Raw genomic sequence first — 27,211 nt, 5'->3', positions numbered from 1 at the left:
ATTTTGGAATCTATCTACCAAGACAAACATAGGAATTATATGAATATAGCTACAAAACATTTTCCACACAAATAAAACTTGATCTAAATGGTTGGAAAAACATTAATTTCTCATGGATAGGATGAGCTAATATAATAAAAATGACAATCCTTCTTAAATTAATTTACTTACTTAGTGCCATACCTATCAAACTACCAAAATTATTTTATAGAGCTAGAAAAAATTAATAAAATTCATCTGGAAGAACAAATGATCAAGAATATTAAGAGAACTAGTGGAAAAGATGTAATGGATGGTAGCCTAGCAGTACCAGGCTACTGTACTATAAAGTAGTCATCATCAAAACAATCTGGTACTGGCTAAGAGATAGAAGGGTGGATCAATGGAATAAACTAGGAATAGTTTGAGGAAATGACTTTAGCAATCTAATGTTTGAGAAACCCAAAGATCCCACCTTTTGGGGAAAAAAAATCACTATTTGACAAAAACTACTGGGAAAACTTAGAAAACAGTATGGCAAAAATTAGGTTTAAACCAATATCTCATATCCTATACCAAGATAAGTTCAAAATAGGTACATGACTTAAACATAAAGAATGATATAAGCAAATTAGGTGAATGTCGAATAGTTTACCTGTCAGATCTATGGAGAAGGGAAGAATTAAGGACCAAACAAAAGAGAGAGAAAATTACAAAATGTAAAATGAATAATTTTTATTATATTAAATTAAAAAGGGACTGTACAAATAAAACCAATACAACCAAGATCAGAAGGAAAGTAACAAACTGAGGGAAAAAAATTAAAACAAATTTCTCTGATAAAGGTCTAATTTCTCAACTATATAAAGAACTAAATCAAATTTACTAAAAAAATCAAATTATCCCTCAATTGGCAAATGACTAAGGGATATGAATAGTCAGTTTCCAGATAAAGAAATCAAAACTATCAATAATTATGTGAAGAAATATTCAAAATCACTCCTAAATAGAGAAATGCAAATCAAACCCTGAGGTATCACCTTACACTTAGCAGATTGGCCAATATGATAATAAAGGAACATAATAAATGTTGGAGGGGATGTGGCAAAAAATTGGGATACCATTTTGGAAGGCACTTTGAAATTATGCCCAAATGCCTTTAAAAGAATTCATACCCTTTCATCCAGCAACACCATGACTAGGTTTGTATCCCAAAAAGATAAAAAAAAAAATGGGGATTGATCTGTTTGTACAAAAGTATTTATAGCTGCGCTTTTTGTGGCAGCAAAAAATTGGAATGTCCCTCAATTGATGTCTCTCTGTTGGGAAATGGCTGAATGAATTCTGATATATGATGGTGATGGAATAATATTATGCTGTAAGGAATGATGAACTGGAAAGAATACAGTAACTGAAACATGAGATGATCAAATGTAATTAACTTTGCAACTAGTAGCAATGTAAAGATCCAGGACAATTCTGAGAGACTTATGAGAAAGGATGCTCTCTACATATAGAGAAAGAACTATAAAATAAAAATGCAGGAGTAGAAATGCAAAAGAAAACATATGATTTATCACTTCTTTTATGGATAAATGATTTGGTGTTTTGGTTTTAAAAGATTACTCTATTACAAAAAGGAATAATGTGGAAATAGGTTTTGTGTGATAATACATGTATAACCCAATAGAACTGCTTGTCAACTCTGGGAGAGGGTAAGGAAGAAGTAAGGGAGACAACATGAATATCCATGGAAAAAAAAGAAATAAAATATTTTTTAAAAAGATATAGCCTCCTTCAGGACTCCAAAACTGCCTATCCTTAGTATGCCTTGCTTGCCTTCAATGTGTCCCTCAGTTCCTGGTGAATACAAATGCTAACATCAACCACTGCAGCTGAGGCCCAAGGCCCTCCAGATCTTCTGACATTTTGAAGTTTATAAGGTCATTTCATGGTCAGTTGGGAGACGGCACTTCCCTTGGGATCAACCCCACATTGTTGCTGTCCTTTAGTTGGGAAGGAATGAAAAGTCTTTAGCCACTAGATGAAATCAGATGAAGATTGGGATTTATTGAAATCATTGGGCATACCTCTTGGTCTATGTATATCAGAGAAGATTCCTCTAGAGCATTCTTACAACTGTATTGAGTCATGCCATAAGTTTGTGATAGAGAGGGAAATGGACTAAAATACCCACAAGCTGCCCATAAAGTTTGAGAGGGGCTGACTCTTAGACAAGAATATTGCTATGAATGGGGGTATGGTAGGATGTGTGATGAATGAGGTCTATGGTTATGGGTTAAACTATGTTGTATGGAGGAGAATGGCTTTACTCTACATGAACTACTCAGTAGGATCCATATCCATACCATACAACTTTAACTGTAAAACCACTCATCTTCTAGCACCAGCCTTTCATCCATGTGATGGCAGATCAGCTGGTACTTATCATCTTGTGCTAGCAAATTCCAACCTCTTCCTCCTCTAATTCCTGTGATTCAGAGTCAATGACCTCCAAAGCAAAAAATGAACAAACAAAACACCAATCATTTCCCATCCTTCTAACTAAATTCTCATGTCCATGTAGTTTAGCCTCACTATTCTTCCTTTATCACAATGCTGTGTTGTGCTTTTCCATTCTAGCCTTTTGACTCAAATTCATGAATTATGTTTCATCTTGTATCAAAGTCCATAAAGTAATGGCAGGGAAGTGACTTAAGGGAAAAGAGTTCTAAATTCCTAAATTTGAATCCAGCCTTGGATATTTATTATCCGTGCGACCCTAGTTAAATTAAGTAAAATGGGAATCATACATAACTGCATCAACCTCTCAAGGCTGTTGTAAGGATCAAATTAGATCCTTTCCTTTCCTTTCCTTTCCTTTCCTTTCCTTTCCTTTCCTTTCCTTTCCTTTCCTTTCCTTTCCTTTCCTTTCCTTTCCTTTCCTTTCCTTTCCTTTCCTTTCCTTTCCTTTCCTTTCCTTTCCTTTCCTTTCCTTTCCTTTCCTTTCCTTTCTTTTCCTTTCCTTTCCTTTCCTTTCCTCCTTCCCCATTCCTTTCCTTTTTGTGAGAAGGAACAATTTATTTCCCAACAAAATATTTCCCCAGACAGCCCACCTTCCTTCTATTAAGTGGTCCTGCACTGCGACCTTACCTATACACATCATTCCAACATCCTCATTGTGTCCACAGTCATGGTTTTTCCATCCTCTGTGTTTGCAGTCCCAGAGAGATGACTCATTCCCATTGCAGGAAACCTCATCAAGCCAAATGTTTTCAATGTCATAACTAGCATTAATGCTAATTAAGGCCATCATAGTAGATGGACATCCTGCTTGCCTACATACTACAGCCCCAGCATTCTTGTCCCAGTTGTCGTCACAGACTGTTCCCCACTGGTTTTGTACTCTCACCTCCACTCGCCCTGAACAGCTGCTAGTTCCATTACCCAGCTTCAGGGTCAGATCTGCTCCATCTGCAACAGAGATGAACAAACATGTCAATCATGGGAACAATTTGGAGGCCTGAAGTGGATGGCACAGTTGTATTGAGAAGGACCTAAGATAAACAAAAGGACCCGGTGAGAAGCACAGGAGAGAGGCAAGGTGAGTTAGCCTTTGACCTTCTGGTTCAAGGCTTTCAAGAAAAGGAATAGCCTTTCACCAAAGTATCGTAGGAAGCCACTTTATCACATGAGCAAAGCCAAAGCAAGGAGATAATTTTCCTGGAATCTCTGAATATCAGACCTCTATGATGAACAACCTTCTCTTATGAATCATTCTTCTTGTCCAGTTTGTAATTTATTTTCAGGAGCCATGAATCTGTCCTCTGGAAATTTGGGTTATGATAAAGCAGAATTTCTTAACCACATCTGTGTCATGGGCCCCCTTACCATAGGTCTACTCAAGGCAATCAGTTCCTTATTAAAATCATGTTTTAAATGCATAAGATATATTACATCATGAAAGAAACATTATATTTTGTTACTAAAGTATTTATTAAATCAAATCCATAGTCCCTCATAATGAATTCTGCTGTCAACATAATCCTGGCATAGAAAGATGTACTTTGATCAGAAACAAGTAAACTCAGTAGGTCAGTATTCAATAAACAAACATGTAAAACACTTGAATGAGAAAAATAGGAGAAAAAAGTTTGGAAAGAAACATTTATACCACATAAGTTCCAAATGGATACATAGACTAATCAATCAACAAAATAAATTAGGCTCTTATAATGTTCTAGGAACTATGTTAGTCTCTGAGCTTGCAAATAAAAAAAAAACCCTAATTTCCTACAAGAAATATATGGTATAAGTGGAATTTCTTGTCCACTCTGTCAGAGGGGAGGGAAAGAAAATGAATCATGTAAACAATGAAAAATGTTTAAAAATAAAAATTGAAAAAAAGACAAATATGACAGTTAAAATGTGCACATATAAATATGTATAATGTAATTTGGGGGGTGGGGATGCATTAGCAGTTTGAAATGATAAAAATTGGAAGAAAAATAAATAATTGACTTTTTATAATTTTAGCTAGATATAAAAGAAACAAAACAAGGAATAGAAGAAATTATGAAAGACAAAGTAGACCAATTTAATTAAATGAAAATAAGATTTTCCATGAACAAATTCAATATAATGCCCATTAGAAGAATATATAGATACAAAAATATGAGATATATATATATATATATATATACATACATACATTTACACACATATATGGATAACTTCATCTATCCATAAATACATCCAACAAATGGTCAAGGGACATAGAAAAACAATCCTCAAAAGAAGAAATGCAAACTCTTATGTGAAAGGACATTCTAAATCACTGATCATAAGAGAAACTTATAATCAACAACTCTGAGATTTCACTGCACACCCCAGAACATTATAGAAACAGTAAAAAACTGTTAGAATATCTGTAAACTGGTCTACTTGGTCTGGAAAAGAACACAGTATTATACAAGGAAAATTACTACAATTACTACAATGTCTATATTCTTTGACTCAAAAGAGTCCACTATTTAATATATTTACTACCCATGGATGTCAATGACAAAAAGGAATACTCTCATAAAACTAAAATATTTATGGCAGTACTTTTTATAGCAACAAGAGACTGGAAAGTGGTAAATGACCTTCCATTGGGAAACAGATAAACAAGTTGTAGTAATAAAGGAAATTAAATATTATTATATTGTAAGAAATGTCTTGTGAAATCTACATTAGACTGTTTACTCTCTCAGAGACGGGGAGGGTGGGAGAGAGGGAGAGAATTTGGAGCTCAAAACTTTAAAAATTAATATTAAAAACTTTTATATGTAAATGGAGAAAAACAAAATATTATTTTTAAAAGATATATCTGCATACTTCATTCATAGGGTAAAGTGCTGAATGGAAAAATTCTGGCAAAATTAGCTGGAAATATATACATCTTAAATTAGGGCAGAGAATATCGCAATATTCATATTCTTCTAATTTGTTTATAATATCACCTTTTATGTCTAAATCATGTACCCATTTTGACCTTATCTTTGTATATGATCTGAGATGCTGGTCTTTGGCTAATTTCTGTCATATTTCTTTATGGTCTTCCCAGCAGTTTTTGTCAAATACCAAACTCTTGCCCCCAAATCTTGGCTCTTTGGGTTTATCAAACATGAGATTATTGTGATCATTTGCTTCTGTATTGTTTGTTCCTATCTCTTCTCTTTCAACATTATCTCACTTTGTGAAATAATTCATTATCATCAGCTTAGACTGCACTTAAATTCAACACAGATATCTTAGATATCTTAACATCTTTCCCCCCTAAACCCTCCAATTTTCCTAACTTCCCTGTTAGTATGGAGGGTCCCACTATCTTTTTAGTAACCTAGACTCACATCTTAGGTGTCACCCTCAACCCTCACTCATTCTTTCCTCTGTTTCCAATCAGTTGTCAAATCTCATTGATACTACCATATGGAATCCTTTTTATATTCCCGTTTTCTCCTCTGATACTACCACTACTCTGATATTATACCTTATCACCTCGTTCCTATTGTATCACACTAGTCTGCTAGATGATCTTACTGGCTCAAGTCTCTCCTCACTGTAGTCCATCCTTCACTCGGCTATTGTATAAATGGAGATTTTGAGCCTTTGGACTTCATCCCCCAGAAGTCCCTTAGTATTTCCCAAAATTCCCTTTTCCTGTGTCCCCACATTTTGTGTGATGTATTTAAGTAGTTATAACTCTTTCTCTTTTTGGACCCTCAACCAGCTTTATTCAGGCAGTTCTTCTGTCCTAGTTATTATTAATAAAACTTTTAAAATATAATACTTAGTTATTGAATATTAATTTAGAAATCCACACTATCAAATTGATCTCCTTCAAGCATGGGTCTGACCCTGTTATCCTCCTATTTAATAAAATCCAATTTTTTCCATTGACTCAACACTCAAATATAAGATTCTGTTTCTTGTTCCCCCTTAATAGTAGAACTTTCCCCCTGACATTATCTACAATTTGTTGTTTATACATTGTCTGTAAATAGGTATGCACATTGTCTTCACCAATAGTGTCTAACTCCTTAAGAGCTGTCCTTTTACTTTCTTTGAATCTTTGAAACTTGGCACAGAATCAGGCATATAGTAGATATATGATATATACTTGTGAATTAGAACTATCCAAACGTGGGATAGGTTATGTCACTGGAAGTCTTCAGGTAGAACCTGGATGACTACTTGTTGGTTATGTTGAAGGAGGGATTCTTCATCAAATATGGGTGAGACTAGATAGATACAAAAATTCCTTTTCTCTTTGAAATGCTATGACTCTAAGTTGACAGAGGAGGGAGAAAGGAGTTGTCATGTGATTAGAGATGTTGCATAATTACATAAACTGTGGAGGCCACAGGATCAGCATTTGGCACTTAAATGAATGTGAATAGTGAGGAGGCATAAAATTACAAAATGAGTCCCAGGGTTCAGGCCTGAAATATACTATATTAAAAGAGGGGTGGTTTGAGTTGGGCATGGGGACAGATGAGGTCAGTTTTCTATGCTTGAAAGAGGTGAGAATGCTTCAGGGGTCAATACCATAACTGTCAGAGCAGGAGATTTCTCTTTGGAGGCATGACAGCTAAATAAAGGAATTTCTATTTGGGGGCCAAGACTTACCTGAGCAGATGACAGACACATCCTCTTCATGATTACAATTATGCTGTCCCCATCCATTGTGGTGGCAGTTCCAGAGAGCTGATTCATTCCCAAGGCAGGAAACTTCATCAAGCCAAATGGGTCCAGATCCATTTTTGTTATTCCCAAGGAAATGAAGAACTGATCCACATCCCAACTGTTTACACACTATGGAAGTTTCCATACTGCCCCAATTGTCATCACACACAGTCCCCCACTCTCCTCGAACTTTCAACTCCACTCTGCCCTCACAACGGTTAGCGCCATCTGCCAGTCTCAGTTCCAAGTCCGCTTCATCTGTAACAAAGTAAAGGCATAGAGAAGAGATATCATTGAGTTAGTAGAATGTGAGGCTTAAAAAGGGTCTCAGCAAATTTTAGTCATATTCATACCTGAAAGAATTCCAGTGATAACACATCTGACAAGTGGTCATCCACCCTATGCCTAAAGAACACCAAAGAAATCTAATTCTCATCATTGTGGGTGGCTAGAGGATCTATATGGTTATGTTTAGTGGGGACACTTTGGGAGTTCATTGAAAAGACCTTTAGACTTTGGCCAATGAAAAGCTTGAGTTTGAATTCTCCTTCTAGTATTTATTAGCTCTGTGTTCCTATCTCTATTTCCTCATCTATAAAATAAGAATTATAATAATTGACGTATCTGACCCATAGGAGTGTTGTAAAGTTCTAATGAGATGTGTGTGAAGCATTTTGGAAACCTTAAAACCTTTCCAAAAGGTCAGCCACAATCATCAAGCATCATCACTGCCACCACCTCCAAGAAGGCAAGACCATTCTCAGCACTGAGATGAAAGGCAGAACCACAGCCATTAGAGCCATGGGCATTTGCATAGAAATTAATAGCTGATTAAACACTCCAACAGAAAGTATCTCAACAGATCTTTGCAGGCAGAGGATTTCATTTTATTAACTCTGGAGAGGACTATTAGATTATACAAACCATGCAATTTAGTCTGAAAATTGCATTTTATGCAAAGTAAAACAGCCCTGCCTATTGGATTGGCTAATGTGACAGAAAAGGAAAAGGACATACTGGAGGAGATATGGAAAAATTGGGATACTCAAGAACTGTTTGTAGAGTAGTGAACTGATGGAATCATTATTGAGAACAATTTGGAATTATGCCCAAAGGGTTATAAAACTGCATACCCCTTTGACCCCAAAACACCACCATGTCTCAAAGAAATAAAACAAAAGGAAAATGGACAAATACACAAAAAAATTATAACAACTCTTTGTATGGCAGCTAAGTTTTGCCTGATTGCATGTATAACGATATGATATTGCTTGCCTTTGTGAGGGGTAAGGGATGTAAGGGTTAAATGGTAGGAGTTTGACAAAGGTGAGGAGAGCAGTTGAATAAAACTTAGTTTAATTTGAGAAGAAAAACAGATAGAAAATAGAAAGGAGGAAAGAGATTATTATTCTAATACCCTATGACTATACTTAAATTCTTAAAACTAAAATTTCTAAAACCTTACTTCTGTCTTCTGAAGACAAGTTCTTCTTGCTTGGCCAGAACAGATCTATCTATTACCTATCTCATACTAATAAATCAACAGCCACCCTCCACAATCCCTTTAAATAAGGTTTTATTCACCAACTGTCAGTAGTAAACCACGAGTAACCCCTTGCCTCAGAGACAGACCTCCTCCTCTCTGGAGATCCAAAGGCAAAAGCCCTCAACTGCCATCTGCCAGTAGCAGAGATAGAGATAGACCTCCTTCTCTCAAGAGATCCAGAGGCAAAAGACCTAACTGCCAACTCATTCCTTCCTCATCTCTCCCCTCATCTTCTTGGTAATGGAATCTTCAGCTCTGGCTCATTGGCCCCTGTCAATTCTGCTCCACTTAGAAATCCTGCTCTCCTGCCTCTTAAAAAGACAGAGGGAAAGATTAAGAAAATCCCGTTAACAAGAAATAGCAGGAGAGAGAATTAGAACTGAAGATTAAAAAAAAGAATGATGAAAATTTTACAAGTGTAATTAGGAAATGGTTAATGAAATAAATATATTATATGTATTTTTAAAAGAAAAATTGCATTAATATGTAAGGTACTTTCAGTCAGGTCATAAAAGGAATGATTGAATCCTTGGGAAGCCTGAGGCAGGGAATAAAATAAATAAATGCAACAATTGAGGGAAAGGGCTTAAAGAAAAGAGCTAGTGGGAGTGATGCAGAATTTAAAGACTATCATGCAGACCTTGTATTAGTAATTGTCAACTCATCTCTAAAGAAACTCAAAATTCCTTGTGTACTAATGGAGTCTTCTGTTTCACCTATATAGTATCTGGCACAGAGCCACCACTGAAGAAAAAGTTAAATGGTGAAATTGCTCTGTGTGCATTTTAGTGTCTCTGTTTGTGTCCTCTATGCCTATACAGTCTCTTGTGGTTCATGGGGATTCCAGGCCCTCCTGCTACCTTCTGGATGCTCAAGGTAACTTGTTGGGGTATCCATATCTGTCTTATTCCAGAGAATTTAGATAATTAAAAATATTCCATTTTAAAAATTTATTCCCCATTTATAAAGTCTGACCTCATCTATTGAATTGTTGGGAGGGGATAAGTGATTAACTAATACATTCTAGAATGAGATATATAGACATGAAGTCAATCTCCATCTTGTGTGGACATCATCTACTTCTGCAAGGGCAGTGCAGTGCTAGGAATGGTAGGAAAGGGGAAGAGTAGTGCTAAGGACTACATGCTTCTTGTGCTTGTTCAGTCATGTCTGATCCTTTGTGACCCCATTTGGAGTTTTCTTGGCAAAAATACTAGAGTAGTTTCCTTCTCCAGATGTTTTTTACATTTGAGGAATTGGAGACAAACAGAATTAAGTGACTTACCCAGGGTTACACAGCTAATAATGTCTGAGGCCAGATTTAAATTTGGGAAGACAATTCCTAACTCCAGGCCCAGCACTCTGCCAAACATCTGGCTGCCCCTGTCACATTATTTCTAAATGTCAAATTAACTATTAAAGTCAAACCAAGTTGACATTCTCCCTACAAGTGAAAAATGAAGATAGTCATGAAGCTTCTAACTTGGAGGAATGTGATAGACTATCGAGTCCTATCCAAAACCACCCCAAGAAAACCCTGACCCATATCTCTACCAAGTGATCAACCAGACTTTGCCTTATCATCTCAGATGACTTAGCTCATGAGCCATTAAAATCATTTCACACTTGCTTAGTTTCTATTTCGGGGATGTTTTTCTTTGCACTAAACAAACAGTGGCCTCTCTACAATTGACATTCTTCTGCTCCTGGCTTAGTCCAATTGGATCTTCCAGATGATATCAATTGTCCTATCCTTCCTCCACCTTCTCTTGTCAAGGCTAAACATCTTCAGTTCCTTCAAGTGGTATTCATACACCCCATACTTATGGCTCTTAAAAATCTTTCTCTACACACTCTCCAGTGTCATCAGAATTTGTCTAAGTACTCTAGATGTGATCTGAATAGGGAAGAGGTCAGTGAGGGATACTACCTCTCTCTGTTGGAATTATAGGTCTAAGAGGGGTTCCAAGAAGACAAGTTTGTACTTGCCACATAAATGAGGATGTCCCAAGATCAAAGCCTGCCTCTGACATCTCTTTGACCTTGGGTGAGTAACTTTAACTCTCTGAGCCTCCATTTCCACACCTATAGATGAGAGGACTAGATCTGTTATTTCTTTGGCATAGAGAACTCCCATGTGAGGAAGGCTCCATCTGCCAATTCAGCTGGACACCTTTTCTGCAGTTTATAATTTTGGAGGGCTACCTAGAGCACAGACATACAAGTGAGTCAAAAAGCCAATATAGGCTTGAAGGCATGTTCTCCTGGCTTTCAGGCTGGCTCTATAGCTATGGAAGTCAAACTTCCACTCCATAAATTGGGAATAATAACAGATGTATGTAAGATTATATTGTAAGAAATGTCTTGTGAAATCTACATTAGACTGTTTCTTACAATATAATCTTACAATAAAATATGCTAAGTAGTTTAGTAATTGTGGTACCAGAGATGGAGTTGGATAGACAAGTTCAAATCCAGCCTCAGTCACTAACCCAGTAATCCTGGGCAACTAATCACGCAAACATTTGTCTCAGTTTCCCTAAAGGTAAAATGGAGGTATTCAGAACACCCATGTCCCAGGGTCAATCAGAGGATCAAGTGAAAAGATTTTTGTAAAGATGCTAGCTATTTAACTTTAATACATTGAATTCCAGTAGCAAAGTGCTCAAAATATTGCAGTACAGTAAATGAAAGGAATGGGAAGGAGATGAGGTTTGAGATCATGCATATAAAATATATAAAATGGTAAAAGGAGATTGAATCAATCATAGCAACTCCAAGGTAAGTAACTTGCAATATGTTCTACTTTGATATCTTTATCAGATGGGAACCCTTTTACTAATTCCTTAATCAATTTGGAGTTAGAAAAATACTTCCAACAATTGGACAAAATGAAATGAAGCTCCACAGAGGTGATACTAAGATTCTTTGAAGAGTTGCCCTGTTTAGCACCCAGGAGTCCAGTGACAGGCCAGCCAGAAGCAGTGACTGATTGCTGAGTCTGCATCAGGAGCTAAGGACAAATTAGGCTCCCTGAGAAATAAAGGCATCTTGAGGCTTCTTACAGTGAGCATTGGACAAAGCTTCACCATGTTTGAGGGGAAATCCTCTGTAAAAGGAGAAGAGGACTGCCAATAATCAGGACCTGGGAGTTTGCCCTTTCCCTATGAATTCTTTACCCTTGAGCCCACTTTTCCCTGGACTCAGTGTGTAGTCATGGGGGAGGTATCACAGACCTTTGGAGGGAATTCTTTGTCCTACACCACCTGTGGAAATACCTGTTTCTAAAATTAAGTCAAGTCTGGCTGACTATTTGACATGAACTGACAAAGGGGGAAGTAGACTCGACCAACCCAACCTGGGTTATTCCTGGAATCTTAAGAAGTGAAAGACAGGCTGTAATGGCACCTCATTAGCAGTCAGAGGACCTGCATTCAAATCTTGACTGGACTACTTGTGGATTGTGGACAAATCACTTGACTTCACTTGGACTCAGTTTCTTCTTATGTAAACTGAGAGTTGTACCTCTTAGAGATGTTTCTTCCTTCTCAGCCTCCAGCATTTAACTGTCAAGATATTTTTGGAAACTAGGCTTCATCCAGTGTTAGCTAACCCTTCCACCTTCTTCTCATGTAGAAAGGTGATATCCACTGTGGAATCTACTAAAATGACTGTACTAAGTGAGATCTTATAACCTGGAAGAAAGCTTAGCTATTTTTTCCACCAAAAAGACAAGAGAACTCAGGTAATTCAATGAAACCAAATTCTAGAGTCTCATTATTGATCATGCGATGACAAGAAACTCTAGGAAAATTCCAAAAGAAAAACTGTGTAATATATCAGATCTCAACAAGCAGAATTACACACACACACACACACACACACACACACACACACACACATGAAAAGAGATAGTAGGAGAACCAATATGGGGCCACAAAAATCCCAAACTGGAGGGTTGTTTGGCAGAACATAGACAGAAGAGAGAGCCACTAGCTGAGGTCAAAGAAAACTGTAATCGAATTCGATTATGTTGACTGCTAGACCTTGAAACCAGGAGGCTTAGGAATGGGAATTGGGTGAACCTGGCTCACAAGTTATCTGGAGTCAAGCAGCTCACATGGGGTGATTCAGCAATTGAAAACTTAGGAAACTATCAGTAGAGGAAATACTGTATATTACAGGAGTCAGTAGTTAGGAAGAATTTTGTAAGGAATATGACTTAGGGGATAGTGACACTGAATTGGAAGTAATATGATAGAAAACTTGGTACCAGTTTTGGTTTGAGTTCTATAGGGTAGCAAACAGCATGAAACCTTTTAGGACCCAGACTGGTACTAGGCATAAGATCTGACACATGATCCACAAAGAAACCTTATTCAAATCAGGAAAACCCCTAAGCCCATAATGACAATCCCTGGCTGAAAAAAAAGAACTGAGATAAGTCCGTGAACCCCAGTAAATGTAGATGAGAAACATCCAAGATGCTATTGGAGCATCTTACCCAAACAAAATTATTGGATGAAACCATAACAGAATAATGCCCAAGACAGATATTATAAATTTGGGTTAGTTAAATCAGGGAGGATTAGTGTAGCCTGTGAAACACAGGAGAAGTGGTTCCTAGTGGAACCTGGGAGTTTATTTGGGTGGATTTAGAATCCCTTAGAATTATTAAACCTATATACAAATTTCAATCTCAAGCCTAAACTAAAATATCATCAACCTCTACAATCAACCACATAAGAATAGAACAATCGCCTTACAATTACACATTAAGAAAGATACCTACATTCATTACATAAAAAAAGAATCTCAGTTACACACATGAGGATGGCACAAACATCCTGTATAAAGTTTCACTCACATGCATCAACATATTCACTCTTACATGCATGCACACATTAATCTTACACATACAAAGCATGATCCGAATACCTGAGATCATCTTTCAAGGTGAGACAACAGGCAAGTAAGTATGTATCCTATAAAGGAGAAGGCACCCTGGACCTGTGATAAGCTTCAAACAATACCAAAGGATGGAAGATTCACAGACAACTGGAAAGAACTTTGAATCAAAGCCATTATGGGGAATGAACTTCAGGAAAATGGGTCACATAAGATTAATTGCCGATCATATTAACTTCACATATAGGGAAGTACATCCACATATACATTGGAATAAATATGCATCCATAATGACATATTTAGAACACAAACAAATTTCACATTGACATTAGGGGCTGTGCCGTAAATAAGAACAACCCATAAATTGTATATCTGTAAATAAATCTCTAGTAACAGAGGATATATATGTATATATGTATTTAAATAACACATGACATATGTAAATGTGTACAAATAGAAGACATGTATATATATATACATATATATATATATAGCATAATAATGACTTAATCCAGTAATATAGATAGAAAGGAGAGTTAACATACTAACTGTCAATAGACAGGGATAGAGTAGTTTAGGGTGGAAAAGGGAATATTGTAACTAGAGAGGTAACAGAGGGACAGAATGAATCAGATTTCATTAGATACAAGTTAATATATATATCTATAAATGTTATGAATTGTTACATTGGAGTTGGCATTATATAAGGCATAGGATAGTTCAATTTTACTTAAGATTTGAATTTTATATTGATTGCAATAGGAGTGACTTTTGCATTAAGAAATTGTTATGTTGTAAAAAATGTTGTTGGCACATAATCCTAACCCTCTTCCCACAACTCAGTCTCAGCATAAGATAGGAACTTATATTAGCAAATAGACAGATTAGGATAAGATTTATTATTTTGGGAGGGAGGAGGTTAGATGGGAACAATAAGTAACATAGATAGATTAGAATAGACATAGAAGGTAAGTAACTGGCATGGGCCAGGGTGGCAACAAGCGAACAACAGGAAATGGAGGATTTGTGACAGGCTGGCACTAGAGAAAAAGTGCCAAGCTGAAGAGTATGTGAAATTGATCACGTCGACAGGGGAGGGGCCCCAGGAGTGGACTCCCAAAGGAGGAGAAGACTCTGTCGGGGAGAGGACTGACGCCCTCAGTTGGGAGAGGTGGATAAAGACTTTCTCCTGTGGGTTACCCACTCCATCTTTCCCCCCAGCACTTCCCAATTGAAGGGACTTTCTGAAGAGAAACCTGAGCTGACTTTACCTCAGCTCCTGTTGCCCAGGGAAAATTGTCAAATTGACTTTCTCTCAGGGGGCTCAGGCTGCCAAGACCTGAGTTCCCCCAAACTCGAGGAGGGAGGGGAAAGGGTTTAGCTAGAGACAGGGACCCCCTTCTTCCCACTTTCTTTTCCCCATTCTTTCCCGCCCATTATTCCTTTTGTATTAGCTGATTGAGTTAACATTAAAAGTTATCTGTTAAAAGCTGAGTATAAGTGAACAGATCAAGGGGAGACCCTTTGGCCTCAAGTAGTGGAGAGGGGACAAGAGATAATTGGGGAGAGCAGCTTTAGCTAAGGAGGGAAGGCAGAAGGGAGAAAATCTTCAAACTCCCTCTCCTCTCTCTGAGCCAACCCGTTACAGTTGCTGTCTCCCCTAAACCCTGCTTTGAGAAGGGGGTTCTCCTCTCCCCTTCTCCATACGGAAAGTCCAAGCTTCCCACGGGGTACAAAACTTCCTCTCATATCTTTTTTTTAAGACAATAGGCCCCTGGCAATCATCAGAAAGAGAGAGGTCTCCCTGAAGGAGCAGTGAACAAGAATTCTCATTTCCACTCTCAGGGTCTCCTGAAGAGGTGTGCTCAGCAGAAGCTGACCACAGCCCTGCCCTACATGAGTTACTGGGCTGGCTTTGGAAGGAATAGAAGAAACCAGACTATAACAGGGAGACTTTACTCCCCCTCCCCACCAAACCTAGACTGTTATAGAGAGGGTCAGACCTATCACATCAAATAAAAGCCCAGCCCACACAAAAACAGCACCTTGATCTTTAAGGATGTCCTGCAGGTGGAAACCCCAGGGATGGAGCAGCTAATATCTTCTTGGCCATGAGCTATGGGCTCTGAGATGTGAAAAAAAAAATCTTTGCTGGGGCCATGAAATGGAGTCCAGAGAGGTTAAAGAAACACATCACCCACATTGGCCAACCAGGGAACTGGCAGGCCTGCCCCTCTGCCTGCCCTTCCAGGAGATGTACAAACTCTTCAGGAGTACTCACTCCAGCTCCTAAGCAGACAAATGTAAAGCAGTCTTTCCAGCCTCAGTGGCCTGCATGTGCCATGGGCTCCTGGCACTGGGACAGAATCCAGCAGAAGTGTCAGGCTGGCCAGTACCAGAAAATAGACATCAGTTTCTTCCCAGCCAGCCCAATCTAGTAGGGTTGCAATGAGCCTCCTTCTGTGGATCTTTTTGATCAGAGGAGCTCTGACCTCTAAGAGAATTCATGCTTGGGCTGGTTTGAGGGTCTAGGCACCTGCTCTGTTCACCAGCCCCAGCTTGAAGGTAGAGTAAAAATCTAGACCCTATGTCTGTCCATTGGGTAGTGGCTGGGTACAAAGGTGGGTGGGGTGAAGAAGAACCCAGAAGCTGATCCATGGATTCTGACCAAGGTACAGAGAGAAGCCTTGCCTCACCATCCCCAACTGAGGCTCCATTTGAAGTCCCAATAATCCTTTCTGCAGAGGAGTGAGAAGATGGGAAATGATGGTTGGAGAAAAGGAGCCCTTCAAAGGTGGTGGAGAAGGTACAGGAACCTAACTGATTTCTACCAAATTACCCTTCAAAAAGCTATGACATAATGCTTCAAAACAAATTCAGGAGTACCATAATCCATAAAAAGACAAGGTGAAGTAATTTTTTAGCCCAAAACTTAGAAGGCCAGCACAGAGGATCTAGTTCACCAGGGATGGAGGCAGAATACAGCTCACCAGGGCAGGCCCTTCCAAGGCATGAGTGCAGCTGAAAGAGCAGCCAAGGCTTCTGGAACTCTTAGCCATAGACTGTAAGTGTTGGTTGGACTCAGAAGGAGATTAAGGGGTACATTTGCTAGCTCTAGGTGCAAGACTCTTGACAATACATAGAACCAGGTCTCAGTCCTGGATATACAGGCATTTGCAATAACAGGGGAGTAGGGGGCCCTGGTCACAGCTGCAAAGGATAAAAGAGGGTATGGGGTTACTCACAGACCAGAACAAAGGCCAGGAGAATATTAAACATACCTCTCCTTACATCATGCCAGAAGAACTTCAGCAGATTGATTCCCAATGCCAGTTCTGAAAGAAGCTAGACGAAGAACCTGAAGCTTGGAAGAGTGCTCCCTTCCCTAAAGGTGCAGAGCCCAGTTTTAACAATTTTTTAAACTAAAAAAGAAAAAGGCAGGGAAATGAGCAAATTTTTAAAAAAAAGGAAAAACATAGAAAATTATTTTGGTGACAGGGTAGACTCAAACTCAAAAGAAGACAACAAAGTCAATATGGCTGCACCCAAAGCCGCCAAGAAAAAAATATATAAATTGCTTTCAAGTCCAAAAAGAATTAGTGTAAGAGTTCAAAAAGTATTTAAAAAATCAAGTGAGAAAAGTAGAAGAAAAAATGGGAAAAAGAAATGAGTGACACAAGAACATCATGGAGAAAAGAGTCAATAGTTTGGTAAAGGAGGCACCAAAAAATACTGAAGAAATTAGTATCCTAAAAACAAAACAAAACAAAACACCAGAATAATCCAATTGGTAAAAGAGTCTCAAAAATCCAAAGGAGAAAAGAACTCTTTAAAAATCAGAATTGGCCAAATGGAAAAAGATATACAAAAATGCACTGAAGAGGAAAAACTTATAGAATTGGCCATTTGGAAAAAGAGGTACATAAAAATTCACTGGAAAAGAACTTTACAAAGTAGAACTGGCCAACTGGAAAAGGAGGCACAAAATCTCACTCAAGAAAATCATATCTGAAAAATTAGAATTGGGCAAGTAGAAGTCAATGAGGGAAGGACATACACAATCAGTTGAGTCTAGAAAGCTATATTATCCAACAGGAAAGTAGGAAAGGAAGGGAATAAGAGAAGCAGGGAGGCTGATAGAAGAGAAGAAATTGGGGAAGGTGGTCATCACAAACTGACAGAGATAAATAGGATGAAAAGCAATACACAGTAATCATAATGATGCAAATTTTTAAAATAATTTTCCCTAATAAAGGACTCATTTCTCAAAAAACATAGAGAAATGGGTTCTATATTTAAGAATACAAGTCATTCCCTAATTGATAAATGATCAAAAGATATGAACAGAGAGTTCTCAGCCAAAGAAATTCAAATTCTCTATAGTCATGCAAAAATGCTCTAAATCACTACCATTTAGTGAAAGCAAATTAAAACAACTCTGAGGTACCACCCCACACCTACCATATTGGCTATTATGACAGAAAAGGAAAATGATGAAACCTAGAGTGGATATAGGAAAGCTGAGACACTAATGCATTCTTGAGGGAGTTGTCAACTAATCCAGTCTTTCAAAACAAAAATTTGGACCTATGCTCAAAGACCTATAAAACAATATCTACCCTTTGACCCAATAATACTAGGTTTGTATCCCAAAGATATTATTTTTCTGAAGGTGTGTGTGTGTGTGTGAAGGATCTCTATGTACAAAGTATTTAAAGTAGTTCTTTATAGGGGGAAAGATTTGGAAAGTATGGGGATACTCATAATTGGGAAATGGCTGAATAATTTTTAGTATATGATTATAATGGAATACTATTGTGCTGTGAGAAATGACAAAAAGGAGGAACTCAGAAAAACCTAGAAAGACTTACATGAACTGAAGCAAAGTGAAATGGGCAGAACCAAGAGAACATTGTAAAGTGACAGGAATACTTTACAATGAACAACTAAATAACTTAGGTATTCTCAGGAATATAATGATCCAAAACTATCCCAAAGGATTCATGATAAAAAATGTTGCCTACTTCCAGAGGAAAAGGAATTGAGTCTGAAGCTAGATCAAAGCAAACTTTTTTTACTTTCTTAATTTAGTTCAATTTTATTTTCTTTCCACAAAAGGATTAATATGGGAAAATGTTTTACATGATTGCACATGTAAAATCTATCTAAGATTGCTTAATATCTCAAGATGAATGGGGATTTGGGGGACAGAGAGGCAAGGAGAGAACTTGAGACTCAATATTCTTTGAAAGATTTTGGAAACTGTTTTTACATATAATTGGGGAAAAATAAATTTAAATTAAAAAAAAAGAAAAGAAAAAGCCCCTCTTCTCCCAAACTCATTGCTGGATCCAAGATTTAAAATGCCCCAGTATAACCAATAGTGCCAAGTTCCTGGGGTAAGATTGTAATCTGATGTGCCTCACAGAGAAGGTGGCTCCCATTTCTTACTAGGCCTCAGAAAATACTGGGGAGTTGGGAGAAGAACGCTCAGGAAACAGAGCTCCTCCAGGCACTAACCTTCCACTCACTCATTCAGTTACTGAAAGTTAATTCTAATTCTAATCCCAATTCTCAGATTTCTGTTTTTAGGAGATTCCTCACTAGAGGTTTTGAGAAGACATAAGTATATCTTACCTGTGCAAGACACTTGGACATACTGACGGTGAGTGCAATTATGCTCTCTCCAGCCATCGTGTCTACAGTTCCAGAGAGAAGATTCATTCCCATAACAGGAAACGTTAGCAGACCAGAAGAGTCCAGGTAGAACAGTCCAATTCTGCCCCTGAAGAATATTGATGTTAGGTGGACACCCCAGCTGCCTGCAGATCACAGAAATCTCATTTCCACTCCAGCCATCATTGCACACCAAACCCCAGTGGTCCTGGAATTTCACTTCCAGTCTTCCAGTACATCTGCTACTTCCATTGGTCAACCTCAGTTCCATGTTAGAGTCCCCTGCAATAGACACTGGCTCAGATCACTGGAGAATTCACAGGAAATTCAGCATAAATTCTATTCTGTGTACTTTCTTTCACTATCTCTTTTCCCTTCCATTTTCTGAGGTGATTTCCTCCAGTTCCATCCCTGGTAAACTCTGAGAAGAGCATATCCCTTTTACAAAAAAAAAAATCATCAAATCTCTACTTAGCATCCTGGACTTCCCAATGAGATAAGGGCAGGTGCTCAGCACAGCTTTCAAATGGTGCTTCTATGTAGAAACTTCTTTGATGCCTGTCTGCCTTTTCTGCTCTTAACCACATCTTCTCCTGTGGTTATTTCTAAAACTTCTAACATCTGAATTTTTACACAAAGACCTACTCTGTTCCTGAAAGCCTGGTGATTTTGGAGAGTGATAAATGGTGGGAGGCAGTGTGGTATACTAGATAAGACTCTGTCCTTAGAATCAGAAAGAACTAGGTTCAAATCCTTCCTTGGACAAACTACATGATCATGGGCAAGCCACCTAACCTTTCCTGAGCTTCAACTGCCTCACCTGTAAAAACAACTAGAAACAACTCACAAGATTATTGTGAGGATCATATGAGCTCAACTATAAAAAGCCTCCTTCTCCCAAAGGGGAATTAGTATTTTTAGGGGACCAAACAATGGCACATGTCCTCGCTTGTTTCAATCATGTTTTGGGATGGAACTTTCCAGAATGTCCTCCTCCATAAAGAGCAATGATTCCTTCTAATTTCTCATATCTTGGCAGTTTTCAGATGAAGAAATCAAGAGTATCAATAATCACATGAAAAAGTATTCTAAATCCCTCCTGATTAGAGAAATGAAAATCAAAACAACTCAAACAATACCACCTCAGACCTAGCAGATTGGACAACATGACAGTAAAGGAAAATAATAAATGTTGGAGGGGATGTGGCAAAATTGGGACACTAATGCATTGCTGGCAGAGTTGTGAATTGATCCAAACATTCCAGAAGGAAATTTAGAATTATACCCAAAGGGTTTTAAAAGAAAGCATGCCCTTTGATCCATCACTGCTAGGTTTGTATCCCAAAAAAGATAAAAAGGGGGGGGTTTGACCTGTTTGTACAATTTTTGTGGTGGCAAAAAAATTGGAAAATGAGGAGGCATCCCTCAATTGGGGAATGGCTGAACAAATTGTGGTATATGATGGTGATGGAATACTATAAGAAATGATGAACTGCTTGATTTCCATACAAGTTCAAAAGACCTCCATGAACTGATGCAGAATGAGATAAGCAGAACCAGAACAAAACCACAAAAACTGAAACATTGTGGCACGATCATATTTAATTGACTTTGTTACTAATAGCAATGCAATTATCCAGGACAGTCCTGAGGGACTTATGAGAAAGAATACTATCTACATCACACATCAAAAGAAAGAACTTTGGGAGTAGAAATGCTGAAGAAAAGGATATGATTTATCACTTGTTTACATGAGTATATGATTTAGGACTTTAGTTTTCAAAGATTATTCTATTATAAAAATTAATAATATGGAAATAGATTTTGAGTGATAATAACCCAGTGGAATTGTTTGCTAGCTTTGGGAGGGGAGAGGGAAAAGGGAAGGGAAAGAATATGAATCATGTAACCATGAAAATACTTAAAAATAAACAAAAATTAATTTCTACTATTTATTATTTACGTCTATCAAGTTGTCCATCCTCAACACACTTTTAAAATAGTGAGCTAAAATAGGCCTTTGTGGGAATTTATTTTTCACATGCTGTATTAATTCCTATATATTAGGGGGGAATTACTGAGCATTCCTTTGTCTAGGAGCAGTCTGCTAATTTTTGTATTTTCTTTGTCTTTGGGAATCCAAAGGAATATCTTCCTTTTAAACAGAATTTGGTTAATAATTGAAGGGGTTCTTTTCTCATAATGTGGGGGGGATGGGTAGGGGTAGATAGGTTAATAAACCATTTCTTAATTAGATATCAACAATTAATGATATCTTGGAATGGTCAAAGCTGGGAGTGGAATAATGAGCCCCTAAATATTTGAGAGACAATGATGGAGATCTATCACTTTATCATCGGTTATGAAGTTGGTCTAACAAATAAACCTAATATAATCAATAAGCTTATACTCTTACCCCAAATTAAGCCCCTTGAGATAATTTTAATCATAACACCTTTCTGGGAGAAGAGAGGTAGAGGGGTTTGGGAGAAACTGAGAAGTATAGCAACATAGATGTGATAATTAAAAAGCATTGATCTCTTTTATATCAGACATAACATAGGGAAAGATGATGAAAGATGAAGGGAGGTTGTTGAAGGCATACTACAAAAAAAAACAGGGCAAATAACGTATTCGTGTTGGAGCTCATAATTATTAAGCCCATTTTGAAAAAAAATTATTGGACATTATATAATAAAAGTAAAAAAAAACAACTTTGTATCTTGCCGAAAGTTCCTGATGGGTAGTTTTGAATAGGAGAAAAGACATGCACACAAAAATTCAAAGGCACATTGTTTATGATGGCAGAAATTTGGCAGTAAATCAAGTGGCCTCTGGTTAAGAAAAAACTGAGGAAATGATAGGATAGGCATACAATGTCAAAATGTGTTTCATAATGAATCCTAAGAGAGAAATCAAAGAAAGTCTTCATGAAGTGAAGCCTCATGCAAAGAGAAACTCAAGAACAAACCTAGTGATGACTTACTTACCAGAATATAGAAAAGGCAATAAGATAGCCTGAGATCTAGATAGAAACAAGGGTGGTGCCATCTTTCTTGAAGTGACCTGTTAACTACTCAAGGTGCAGGTTTTGTGTGCTACTCAAGAAAATCGTCTTGTCTTGTTTTGCTCAGTGGTTTCAGGGACTAGACCACATGTTGATCCAGTACTGTAAATGAATGCTAGATAGTAATGTTGTGCTTTCTTGAAACCAAAATGATCAATAAAAAAGTGTAGTCATTTGTAGGATGCTCCTTAATTTGTTCTCATCCCTTCACCACCATTTCCAGGGTGCTACTGGCTTTGTTCTTTCTGAAGTCTTCCTTATTCTATAGCTGGACAATCTTTCTAGCCATAGTGATAGAGATGCAAAAATATTTTTTAAAAGAGTATCAATAAAACATGTCTTAATGGGCAGAAAAAACTGATACAAGGGGATACCAACAAACAGGACAATTTGGTATTATCTTGTTAAATACAATACATCTCTAACTGTCTATTGCAAAGACAAAAGCCACATAAGAGACATTCTTATGAGAACTTCTTATGGAAGCCTCTTCAGTATGCCTTTTGTTTGCCAATGATTCTTATGTTCATAATAAAAAGGAAAGTTGCCTACTCATGCTTCTAGGTGGCAAGCGGGGCTGAACACCTCTGCGCTTTAGCCCACTGTCAAAACATGTCTTGGTCTTCCAAAGAGAAGTAGAGGTAGCACAGCTTCCTGGGAAGAGCACTGTGTTTTTAGTCTAAAGACCTGATTTGGAGGCCCAGACATTGTAAGCAAAGCAGGGCATCTTTTCGATTCTCCTCATCCTCTTCTCTACCGTGAGCGCAATGATGCCTCTAAGCATTGGCATCATGTCTCTGGGCTCCTTCATGGTTATTTCTATTCCCTAATGATCCATCTCTTAAGGTATTTGGCTTCAGAATAACTCAGTTGGGTCAGAAGATTTTCTTCACATTAAATTAAAAGTTTGCCTTTGTCACTTGCATCCAAGGCTCCCATGCCTTTCCTATGATGGGGCCATGAATCAACTTCTAACCCAGGGTTGGGCAAACCTGGTACTCACCAACACTGCTGGTAATAAAATAGGCACTCAAGAACAGAATGGGCAGCCCATAAATCCAGGGGTTCATCTGGGACTTGTAGCTTCCAAACTCTGTGGGGAAAAATACACCAAGATAGGATTCATTGGACCTCTGAAGCATGGGTTGGTCACATGGCCAGAGCTACTGTAATTTTCCTATCAGAGCAGCTAGGTGGTACAGTGGCTGGGCCTGGAATCAGGAAAACTCATCCTTCTGTGTTCCAATCCAGCCTCAGACAGTTACTAGGTGCGTGAGCCAGGCAGGTCACTTAAACCCTTTTGCCTCCATTTCCTCATCTTTAAAATAAGCTAGAGAAGGAAATGGCAAACCATTCCAGGATCTTTGTCAAGAAAACTCCAAATAGGCTCCAAATAGTTGGACATGGATGAGAAACAAAAACAGTGACTTTTCTTCTAAATAACAAAAGTGTGAGCTGGGAACCCAGTGCTGGCTCAAGAGAAACTCAAAGCTAGGCCTCCGTGAGCTTTGGGTAAATGCTGGTGGGGAGAGAGAGTCTTAAGAATGAGATTTATAAGAAAGGTCTTCACATTGTCTCATTCCACCTACCAACTTTTTTTTAAACCCTTACCTTTCATCTTAGAATCAATACTGTGTTCCAAGGTAGAAGAGTCATAAGGGGTAAGCAATGGAGGGGGGGGGGTCACATACCTAGGAAGTATCTGGGGTCAAATTTGAACCCAGGACCTCCAGTTTCTAGACCTGACTCTCCATCCACTGAGACACCCAGCTATCCCCTCATCTATCAATTCTTAAATCATGTTGGAACAACTTTCCTCTGTTATGCCTAGTATGTATTGTGGATTTCTAGGTATGTGTGTTTTGGACTCTTAATCATGGTGCCCCTTTCTATTAGCTACTGATTCTCCCCTGTCTTTTCCTTATGGCTGCCCCTTCCTTCCCCATGGCTAACCCCCAGCTCTGCCTCAACATCTTCACCTCTTTGCTCTCCGTGTCACCTCTTTTCCCTTCCCCCTGTCATGACCCTGCACCCTCCTATCCCTCCTTCATTCTTGACTCTCACTTCTTCCAATACACTCTTCTGCTGTCAGCATCCATCCTTAGCAGAAATCACAGCAAAGGTGAATCCACATAGAACAACCCCCACCTGGCCACACAGACATCCTCTTGTATAGGGCTGGGATTGACTGAATCCAGCCTTTCCCTTTCCCTGGGTCAGCTCTAGCCCTTCCTCTGAACCTATCAACAAACCACAGGGCTGCTGAGTGGGTCAAAGCTGATGTTCTTGGGGAAAGTTGCTGAAGGCAACGGCAGAGACCAGAGAAGCCCCACAAGGTGCATCCAACTAAGATTGGCCCGGATGGCTACAGGGTTGCATCTGGACTTGGTAACTACCGTCTTACTGGTGAGTTGCCTCCTTGGGCTGATACACAAGTTCTTCACCAAAGCATGGATAGTGATCTGCCTCAGATAATTCAAGTCTGATTAAAAACCACATTATGCTCAGAACGTGGTTATCATCCCTTTTTGTGGATATCTCTCCTCTCCCAATGAGGAAGGAAGCTTTTTTAAAAAGTGGGTATTGTCGCTGAGGCCCCTGCGTTCTGTAGGAGTAAAAATGAATACATACTCCCAGTAATATAGATAGCATTTTAATAATAATCAATAGAGAGGGAAAAGAAAAAGGGTTCTTTCAGTGAAGTGAGCAGAGCAAAGAGAGCCAGAGATTCACACCTGCAGCACTTTACCAAGAACACAAGCTCCAAAAAAAGAGCCCCGCAGCGTGGGTCTTGGCCAAATTTGTCTCCCAAGCATCCTTATGCAAAATGAGGATGGAATTTAAAAGGATGCTAGGAATGGAGCTCAGGCGTGGCAAAATTTCCACCTGCACAGTTCCCAACAAATCAGACCTGGCAGGAACCTTAGTAGGTAAGAACAAAATAGGTGTCTCTGAACTTCTCCTTCCTTGGCTTAAGGACTGTCTAGACTGGATGACAGATGAGTGGGGGCCTCTGAAAATTGTAAAACACCTCAAAATATAGCAGGCATCATTTTGAAATGCAAGGGAAATACTATTCCTATTTTGAAGGGGAAAGCTATGGATTTTTTCTCCTTGAGGGTAGGAGGTTTTGTTCTTAGTCTTGAGGGCATGATTCTTTCTGAGGCTAGCAGCTATACTACCCAGGGCTGCAATGACTCTAATTGAATGGAAGCATTATGTTAGAGATTCTTGATTTTAGAAGCCTGGGTCAGGTGCTCTCCTGAGGGCAGGGATTATGTGATAACTATTCTTAGTAAGTAGAACTGTGTTTTTATTCTTGAGCTTAAGGTTATATAAACATTATTCTTAAGGCCAAGGGATATTGAAGTTCTTTTTATATTAGAGCACAGGGGCTATCCAATTATTAACCTTGAGCACTGAGGCTCTATTATTTCTTATGGCAGAAGCTGTGGGATAACTATTGTTCATGACAGGTCTAATTTGCTTTTCTTGAAGATGAGGCAATTTCAATAACAATTCATGAAGGCAGAGGGTACCTTCCTCTCCCTCATTCCAACCTCATGGTACCCAGTCTAGCCCTTGGACTATAGGGGGCATTCAGTGAATATTGGTTGATTTGCATTGCCAAAATTCCCCCTTGTAATCCTCTGTTGCAGAGCTTCTAGACAAAAACAGTCTCTTCTTGTCCATGTCCATCTCCTTCCTGCTTTTCCTTTGTTTCCCTTTCCTTTCCAGCCTTGCAGTCTGACACTCCTTTAGACTTTCATCCCTTAGCATCAGTCTTGAATCTACTATTAACATGGCCTTCTCTTCTTGCTCTTTAATTTCCTGAAATCTCAGTTTGCCTCCAGGACTATAATGAATTCATCAGCATTTTCTACTTACTTTCTCTCTGACTCACTCTCTTGAGTTCTTGCTCACTGATTCTTGGACAGATTCCTAGGCTATCCCAAAAGACATGAGAAGAAATGAAAGAGAAGAGACTCACCTGTGTGGAGAGAATCTGCAGGTGATATGCATCTGAATCTAGTCATCTCTGTAACTTGGGAAGTCTGTGGTGCTGGAGTCCCTCTTCTTATCTTCTTCTAAAGATTCCCTACCCAGAGAAGGGAACCATCTGAGCTCTGACACTCATCTTTCCCTACTGGAAGGACTGAAAAATGGAGGTGGAGTTCTCTCAGAAGGAGAAGTCTACCCAAGAACTGCTACTCCCATTTATACTCACGAGTTCTGTTTGGTTTGGCTGTTCTCTTCAGGGAACAAGGAACAACAAAAGGAAATTGAGAAACTTGGTCCACATAATTTTTAAAAAATAAGGATGTTTGAATTGAATTGAATCTTGATGAACTGTCACATTTTTTTGAATTTTACTCTGTTCTATCTCTATAGTACTGTAGAAAGAGAGGTATGTGTGATCCTTCAGCCTAGGAAAGGGGAAAAACCTCAAGAAAATCAGGTGAAACCTGAAAAGCCAGCTCAGTGTTGAAGTGGGCAAAATGCTGCTGCATTTGGTCCCAGGCAGACATGAGCAGGCAAGGTACATGGCTCTTGGTCATTTCCAAACCATGTCATTATTCTCCCTTCTCCCATCCTCAGTAAACTCCTTGAGGGCAAGAACTGTCTTGCTTTTCTTTATACCTAACTGCTGCAAGAAGGACCAGGAGATCCCCAGGAGACTATAGCTCTCTAGAGAACTGCTGGAGAAATAGAACAGACCTAGTAAGAAGTAGGTAAAACAGTTACCCAAACATACAAGGTGAAATAAGCCAAACCAGGTAAACAATGTAGAAATTTGCTACAAC

General features: G+C 38.6%; 1 protein-coding gene across 1 annotated transcript in view; it reads right to left on the bottom strand.

Annotated features, from left to right (window-relative positions):
* CD163 (CD163 molecule) overlaps positions 1-26,624 on the bottom strand; it is a 62,361-nt gene extending 35,737 nt beyond the window's left edge. The window contains exons 1-5 of the mRNA XM_007502834.3: positions 26,398-26,624; positions 23,410-23,499; positions 19,301-19,621; positions 7,153-7,467; positions 3,133-3,453 (exon numbers count right to left, since the gene is read on the bottom strand). Of these exons, the coding sequence (XP_007502896.1) occupies positions 3,133-3,453; positions 7,153-7,467; positions 19,301-19,621; positions 23,410-23,499; positions 26,398-26,443 (1,093 nt within the window). The 5' untranslated portion in view covers positions 26,444-26,624. The remainder of the gene's footprint in view (positions 1-3,132; positions 3,454-7,152; positions 7,468-19,300; positions 19,622-23,409; positions 23,500-26,397) is intronic.
* Positions 26,625-27,211: the final 587 nt, after the last annotated feature.

Source organism: Monodelphis domestica, chromosome 5 (genome assembly GCF_027887165.1).
Source record: "Monodelphis domestica isolate mMonDom1 chromosome 5, mMonDom1.pri, whole genome shotgun sequence".
Lineage (NCBI taxonomy): Eukaryota > Metazoa > Chordata > Mammalia > Didelphimorphia > Didelphidae > Monodelphis > Monodelphis domestica.
Note: the sequence above shows the minus strand (reverse complement) of the source record. Positions and strands in the feature narration are given on the sequence as shown.